The 8,140-nt window shown below is 38.5% G+C and overlaps 1 protein-coding gene across 2 annotated transcripts; it reads left to right on the forward strand.

Annotated features, from left to right (window-relative positions):
* Positions 1-2,009: 2,009 nt before the first annotated feature.
* Positions 2,010-7,741, forward strand: gjd2b (gap junction protein delta 2b). 2 transcript variants are annotated; one of them, XM_034699543.1, is made up of 2 exons: positions 2,010-2,102; positions 5,790-7,741. In XM_034699543.1, the coding sequence occupies exons 1-2, from the start codon at positions 2,032-2,034 to the stop codon at positions 6,625-6,627; spliced, it is 909 nt and encodes a 302-aa protein (XP_034555434.1). In that variant the 5' UTR covers positions 2,010-2,031; the 3' UTR covers positions 6,628-7,741. The 2 variants fall into 2 exon arrangements, with proteins under 2 accessions (XP_034555434.1, XP_034555435.1); XM_034699544.1 differs by having other exon boundaries at positions 2,032-2,102; positions 5,949-7,741.
* The last annotated feature ends 399 nt before the right edge of the window (positions 7,742-8,140 follow it).

Consider the following 8,140-nt stretch of genomic DNA (forward strand, 5'->3'; position numbering starts at 1 on the left):
GAGGCCACATCCACTTCCTGAGGGGGCGTGGTCAGAGAGAAAACAGAGTGTTCTGAGGAGGACTGAAGAAGAGGGCTTTTCAGGCAGACCAGAATCTGATTTCAAAGTGTTTTTTTGAGCATAAACTTTAAAGACATGTTTTGGGGACCTCTTAGACCAATATATACTGATGAAAAAAGCGTGATATGTCACCTTTAAATGATTTATGTTTACAGTTTTTAAAAATAGTCCCAGTGATTCCTCGTCAGTGATCGTTCCATGGTGATGGATTCTTCTCTGCCTGTTGTGGTGGATTGAACATGAAACTGTCCTCATTCAGCTCTCCTTCTTCTCTGAGCTCTGCGGTTCACACACCTTTAAAAAGAAACTAATGTCACAACTTTGAACCCTGCTGCTATCATCACCACCGCTCATGGTTTAACTTTCTTTGTAGAGATCACTAACCTAAAGTTTCTTTCACCTGCTCCACTCCTTCATCATATTGATGGACAGGATCCAAGATGTAAACGTCTGTAGCCTGCTGATTTAGCATGCTAACTGAAACTGGTGTTTCAGTCACATTGTTTTGATGCTAACTGAAGCTAACGGTTTTCCCTCACCTTACGGTCTATGGTGTCAACAAGCAGAAGCTAAATGTGTCTGAACTCTTTTCTGTGGATTGATTTGACATGACGTGTGATCAGTAAGTCTCTGGTGTTGATCATGTCAGTAAAAGTTAATAACCAACATCAAGGGGTTTCGACCAATCAGAATCTAGCATCTTACACAACCTGAAGATCAGGTTATAAAAATAAACAATAAAATGATTTAATGTTAGATTATGTGTATGTTAAATATTTACAAACAAATAAAATGTCTTCCAGATGAGTCTGAATATGTGTGTTTGTGTGTGTGTGTGTGTGTGTGTGCATGCCAGTGTGTCTGTGTGTGTGTGTGTTTGTGAGAGAGAGATAGAGATAGAGAGATAGTGTATTTTCAGTCTGCAGGTTGTTCCCTAAGCTGTTCTATATGTGGAAAGGAAAAGACACACTTAAAGAGATTATCCTACACACACCTCAACCTGCTATGAACACACACTCACACACAGGCTGCTGTACTGTACGACATATAATCCTGCTCTGCATGATACTGTAAATCACCCTGGCTCTCTGCTTTGTTTGGATGTCATGAAGCTGAGCCGTGACGAGAGGAAGAAGAAGAAGGAGAAGCTCTTTGTTTCAAACATCAGACCTTAAACCTGCATTCTCTATGGAGTCCACGAGACAATAGTTGAGTGTCTTTAAATCTTCGTTAACACAACATGATGTTGGTTCAGAGTGGAGCAGACAGAGAGCAGGCAAGGTTGTAGACGGGGGATACCTGGGATTAACAGGTCACTGCTGAGGCAAGATTCAACAATGTGTGTCCACCATTCAGGAGGATTAGTCCACAGAACAGGCAGTGATGTCACCGTGGCCACGCCCACTTCTTATGTATAGCAGTAAGACCACCTCCAAACACTGAACATACATGTGTTTGTTGTCTGTTGATGGGTCAGAATGATTCAAACCTTCATGGTTATAAATATGAAACAGGACGGGGAGAATTCAATTTATAATCAAAGTGTTTCTTTTTGCAGCGCTGAGTGCAGCGGTGGATGGATGATGGATGAGATACTGATGTGTTCCAATGAATGAATGAGTTTAGATGGATGAATGGATGACGTGTTTCTGTGTGTGTCTCCTCCCTGTGTGTGTGTGTGTGTGTGTGTGTGTGTGTGTGTGTGTGTGTGTGTGTGTGTGAGTGTGCGTGTGTGTGTGTGTGTGTGTGTGTGTGTGTGTGTGTGTGTGTGTGTGTGTGTGACGCAGAGGAGTCTACTTAAAGCTGGATTATCACTGAGCTGCACACACAGGAGCTCACACACACTCTCAGTGAGCTGCAGTGAGTGGAGGCTGCTGGAGCGCTCACACACACTCACACACGCTCCGAACATTTGGATTTATTTTTCCTGTGTTTTTCTCGGTGAGGTGGACCGACTCCGGATGATCAGCCATGGGGGAGTGGACCATCCTGGAGCGGCTCCTGGAGGCGGCGGTCCAGCAGCACTCCACCATGATCGGCAGGTGAGAGAGACACGTGTGCGGTTCTGTTAAAGGAGGGTCAGAGTCCAGATTCAAAACAGACCAGGATGGAGAAACAGAGAGAACTAGAGCTTCTTGAACACTAGAGAGGGGTCAGGAGTTTGAATGTTTGAGGGTGAATCAGAAACCTGGTCTGAGTGAAACACCACCGCAGGACAATATGCAAGCACTCAAGGGTTCAAGGATTCAAGGATTCAAGGGTTCAAGGAGGCTCTTGATCATTGTATTTCAGCTGCCAGGCTGTTTTCCTCTTCACACTCCCAGCATGAGTTCAAATTGAAGATCTTACCAACCTCTTCCAAAGCTCTCACAGGCTTCCTCCAGCTTCATGTCAGACCCGTATGAGCCGACACGTGTCATATGACAACTAAAGAGGACGGTGTTTACTGTGAATGATCTGTCCGGGGAGATTAGTTCAGCTGAGGAGCAGGAGGTTTATTTTCATCCTTCTAAGAACTTCATCAAAGAGCTTTTCCTGGTTTCACTTGAGTTTTATTTTTAGTTCAAAACTAAAATTCCTTTATAATAATTTTATGCCTTCTGGTTCCATTTAGTATTTTGTGTTCCTCCTTTAAGTTTTAATTATGATACTGGTTAGTATCAACACTGGGAGCAACAAACTGAGAGAATGAAGACTCAACGCATGATACCAACTTTAAAAACACAAAAACATTCGGACGACAAAGATGTTTTTATTGATTAGATAAAACAGAGAGATTCTCTTCAGACTCAGTCAATCAGACTTTATTTGTAAAGCACTAAAGGTTAAGAATATGATATTTAAAATAATAATAATAATAATAATAATAATAATAATAATAATAATAATGATAATAATACCGTATAATGATAATAATACGATTAAAAATAATACTGTATAATAATAATAATAATAATAATCATAATAATAATGATAAATAATTATACAGTATATAATAATAATAATAATGATGATAATAATAATAATAATAATAATACTGTATAATAATAATAATGATACTGTATAATAATGATAATAATAATAATCATACTGTATTATGATAACACTAATTACTACTGTATAATAATAATAATAATAATAATAATAATAATAATAATAATAATCATACTGTATTATGATAATACTAATTAATACTGTATAATAATAATAATAATAATAATAATAATAATAATAATAATAATAATAATTTAAAAAATAAGTTGCTGACAAACTGAGGAAACTGTTGTGATATCTTAATGAAAAACACTGGAGATTAATACAATTTTAAAACTCAACATAGAATATTAAAGTCACCTAAATAAAAAAAATATTAAGATAATAAAACATACAAAATTTGTATTATTTCCCTTTTTCAGTGCTTATTTTTTGTTATTCCTACTCTATTTTGTATAAACCTTAATTGTTTTTTTTTGCTTTCTTTTTCTTCCAGAGCTCTTATACACAGTATGTTAGAAAGTGAAAATATGAATAGAAGAATGAATAAAATAAAATTAGAGTATATAAGTATATAAGATAGAAAAACGAACAAAAAAAACATGAAATGAAATAAAATAAGATTATAATAAAGTATTTACAGAAGCACACAATATTTAGAACTAGCTATGTAGAAAAGAGCTGTGAATGAAGGAGATAATTACTTGTTAGTCTGTTTGTTCTTTATGCTGTGCATACTCATGCATTTTTTATTTTTTATTCTGTTTACCTATTAATTGTTCACTCCCTTCTTGTAGAGTACATTTCTTGCACAATAAAAGGAAAATTTTGAATTAAAAAAAAAAAAAATTACTAAATAATAAAAGAATAAAATATTAAACCAATAAAAGACGATGCTACACTAGAAGTAAATACAGCAAAATAAACCAGAATCAAATGTTAAAATGCTAAGAGGCAATCTGTAAAAATCATAAGATGATAAGATCTCCCCTTACCATTCTTATTGTGTGACTCTCTGCTACAATGTCCATGTTGCTGCAAAAAATCTATCTCCCCAAGGATCAATAAAGGATTATTTAGCTTATCTTTCAAGTCCTTATTAATGTCAAAAAGTCATTCTTACAAGTGTCTTGATTGGGAAATCAAAGGAATGCAATGAAATCAATCAATCAATCAATCAATCAATCAATCAATCAATCAATCAATCAATCAATCAATCAATCAATCAAGCTTTATTTATAGAGCACTTTCCATACTAATCAAATGCAATTCGAAGTACTTTATAGCGACTGAAAAATAAATACAAAATCTAATATATCATGACTAAACATGAAGCAGAAATAGAAGTTGAGACCTCTTGTATACCAATTGCAATACAATGTATATAAATAAACAACAAAAAGAAATAGTTAAAAAAAAAAGTAAATAAAAGATTTAAAATAAATAGCTAAGACAAAAACAGTAAAGATAAAGGTCTAAGATAAATAAAAACACTAAAATAGCAATAAGAATAAGTAATAAAATAATAAAAATATAATAGTACAAATAGAATATTAAAGTAAATCTAAAATGATCAATTAAACAAAGTTATACAAAAAATTACAAAATTAAAAAGCCTACATAAAAGTCAGATTTGTTTTTCATTGATTTTAAAAGTCTCAATATCTCCAGATCCTCCAGAAGGATGTTATATCCTCTTGGAGTGTTGTGGCTGAAAACAGCGTCATCCAAAGTTTTTGTTCTGCTCTGAGGAGCAAATAATGAAAGAAGAAAGAAATGTACTTTATGATCTTGACTATTAGATTATTGAAACAAATGCTGCAGCAGTGTGCTCTGAAACCACGACTCAGAGGGAGGAGACAGTTTTTAATGTCTTATTCTTACACAATAAGAAACATGCAGGAGAGCAAAGCTAACAAACACAACATAGCTCTGTTAGATCAAATGAAAACTGAGGAAAATAAGGTTGAGTCAGTCATCACTGAGCAATGATTTACTTAGAGAAACCAAGAATAAACAGAAACCCTTTATCTGAAACCACAGGAGTACAGTGAGATGTAGCACAAGAGGAAGATTAGCTAGCTTCACTTGGCTCATTCCAACATATCAGTCAATGAATGGCTTCCACAGCAGGATATTTGGCTGCAGTCAGGTCCCGCCAATGTGACAGGTACTTTAGTTAACTTGATCAGTGTAATTTCATCCAGAGGTCTGTAGTGATTCACATACTCGCTGACCCGCTGACATCAGTCTGATCAGCAGCACCTAAGCAGCTAAGCATGCATAGCTCGTAGCTGCTAGCTCAAACTCAAAGACTGGTGTTTTAATTCCCTTTCGACACAAAGTGCAGATTAATTTAGACCTGTCAGCTGAGCCGTCTGGAGTTTTTTTAAATGAAGTGTGCCATTGAAAATATGATGAAGTTATTTTCCATCATGGCAGCAGCAGGAAGCAGGAAGATGCTGTGACAGCTTAACTACGGTGTGCTTAGAGGGACAAAAATAGCAAGCAGTTAAAAAAAGAAGACATAATGTTGGACAATATATCATGACGAGTTAATGCAGACAGCTCTGATATAAATATAACAAACATTGATTCTGACTTTGTGATGAGGAGTGCTCTTCATTAGAGACCAAGATCAGGTGTCTCAAAAGGGTTCGTGAGCATCAATGCTAAGCTAACATTAGCTTAAAAACAGTGATTTACTACTATACTTCTCTGTGTGGTTCCTCCAGGATCCTGCTGACCGTGGTGGTGATCTTCAGGATCCTGATCGTGGCCATCGTTGGAGAGACCGTGTATAACGATGAACAGTCAATGTTCGTGTGTAACACCCTACAGCCCGGCTGTAACCAGGCCTGCTATGACCAGGCCTTCCCCATCTCCCACATCAGGTACTGGGTGTTCCAGATCATCATGGTGTGCTGCCCCTCCCTCTGCTTCATCACATACTCTGTCCACCAGTCCGCCAAGAACAAGGAGCGCCGATTCTCCACTGCCTTCCTGACCCTTGACAAAGACCTGGACCCAAAGAGGAATGACAAGAAGATCAAGAACACCATCGTGAATGGAGTTCTGCAGAACACCGAGAACTCCACCAAGGAGGCAGAGCCCGACTGCCTGGAGGTCAAAGACATCCCAAACCTTCCCCTCAGGACCACAAAGTCTAAGATGAGAAGACAGGAGGGCATCTCCAGGTTCTACATCATCCAGGTGGTATTCAGGAACGCCCTGGAGATTGGGTTCCTGGTGGGTCAGTACTTCCTGTATGGGTTTAACGTGCCAGCAGTGTACGAGTGCGATCGATACCCGTGCATTAAAGACGTGGAGTGTTATGTTTCCAGACCCACGGAGAAGACCGTGTTCCTGGTCTTCATGTTTGCCGTCAGCGGGATCTGCGTGGTCTTCAACCTGGCCGAGCTGAACCACCTGGGCTGGAGGAAGATAAAGGCGGCCGTGAGAGGTGTGCAGGCTCGCAGGAAATCCATCTATGAGATCAGGAACAAGGACCTGCCCAGGATGAGCATGCCGAGCTTTGCACGCACGCAGTCCAGTGACTCTGCCTACGTCTGAGACTTGGTTCAGACACATCCATGGTGACTCTCTGAACACTCGTCAAATACATTCCTCTTTTTGTATCTTCAGGTGCAGCCGGCAGCAGTTTAGAGACACGATAAAGGATCTCTGTGCTAGGACTTTCTTTTCTGTGTCTTCTAGACTTTGTTTACAGTCCGTCTGCAGCTCGAGACACAAGATGGACTTAAGAGAAGCATCTACAGGTTGGATTGTTTTTTTAAATCAAATTGTTATCTGCCTTAAAATGCAGATTTCTGTTTATACAGATCGATAAGAAGCTGTAGAACACTTCAGTCTGCAAACAGACAGTGTACGATCAAACATGATGATATCTGAGATCATAAACAGCAACCAGAACACCTCAACAAAAGGTCTTCTGTTCATAGACTGGTCCCTGAAGACTGGACTGTTTCGACGCTGCACACCCTGACATGCTCAGTCCACCAAGATGTTAATGTATTACTTATTATGGAGAAAAAAAAAGAGGAGCACACAAAGATTTGTCTTATTAATGAGGACCAAACTCAAGAGGACCATCCATGTGTGATGAACATGTGATGGTTACACAGTGTGTTGTCGGGACTGGTGTCTGTGGTTTTAGACTTGGTATCAGCGAGTCCAGGTCTGAGGCTGGAGATCATTGGAGGTCTTAGCTCTGTGCAGACCAGCTGAGAAAGTGATCCCTGTATTCAGACAGCAGCCGTCCTCCTCTGACTTTACGCTCAATATGAAATATTCAGACACTGTTCTGATGTCGTGCTGTGTTCAAGGACTGAAAATGGGAAGAGAATCTGATTAATCATGATCAATATTAAAAGTCTGAAGGAACATCAGATCACATATCATTTATATTTCCCTAACTTTTCGGCCCAAACTCATAAAGAAGACAACATCTCAGCATGTATGACTAATTGGCTAGCGGTCTCTTAGAAGTCTTTATGTCCCTCCAGATTTCTCTTTCTCCTCTAAAGGGAAACTTTTGGAGTGTGGTTGCATTACAAGTTAGGTGCATTGCCCACAGAGGGCCTCGGTCAGTTCGGCCACCTTGTTTTTAGGCTAACTAGGCTAGCTTCCATAGTAGGGATGTAAATTTCAAGTGTTTTCCGTGATCAATCTTTGGAAATTTTAATGATCAATTATGGATTAATCATTAAAAGACGTAAATGTTTTCCATGTCAAAAACAATGCCAAATGCATTTTTACCCCTGAATCAAGTTTTCCTTCACAACACAATGTATATAACTGACAGTATTGAATTGCTATGGATCGTATTGAGGCGTTCAAAATGTTAAACACGCTGAATATCAACATGTGGAGCAGGCTCATACTCTCTGAGGACATACAGTCATAAAAGTGAAGGCTCAGACTTCAACAAGGGAACTGAACAGAAACATGTTTCAGACTCACAGTGTCCAGTTTTCTGTCTACTCGTTCTTATTGATAAAAATAAGCATGTGAATGTGGTCAGGTGTCAGCCGGGAGCGCAACCGGGTCAGAATCAGTCCAGCGG

The sequence above is a fragment of the Notolabrus celidotus genome, chromosome 13 (assembly GCF_009762535.1).
Source record: "Notolabrus celidotus isolate fNotCel1 chromosome 13, fNotCel1.pri, whole genome shotgun sequence".
Taxonomy (NCBI): domain Eukaryota; kingdom Metazoa; phylum Chordata; class Actinopteri; order Labriformes; family Labridae; genus Notolabrus; species Notolabrus celidotus.

Bases quoted from the DNA above. Each gene is read 5' to 3' on its own strand.
- gjd2b (XM_034699543.1), top strand. From the start codon at position 2,032: ATGGGGGAGTGGACCATCCTGGAGCGGCTCCTGGAGGCGGCGGTCCAG. The intron at 2,103-5,789 runs GTGAGAGAGACA...TGGTTCCTCCAG, and splicing joins CACTCCACCATGATCGGCAG to GATCCTGCTGACCGTGGTGG.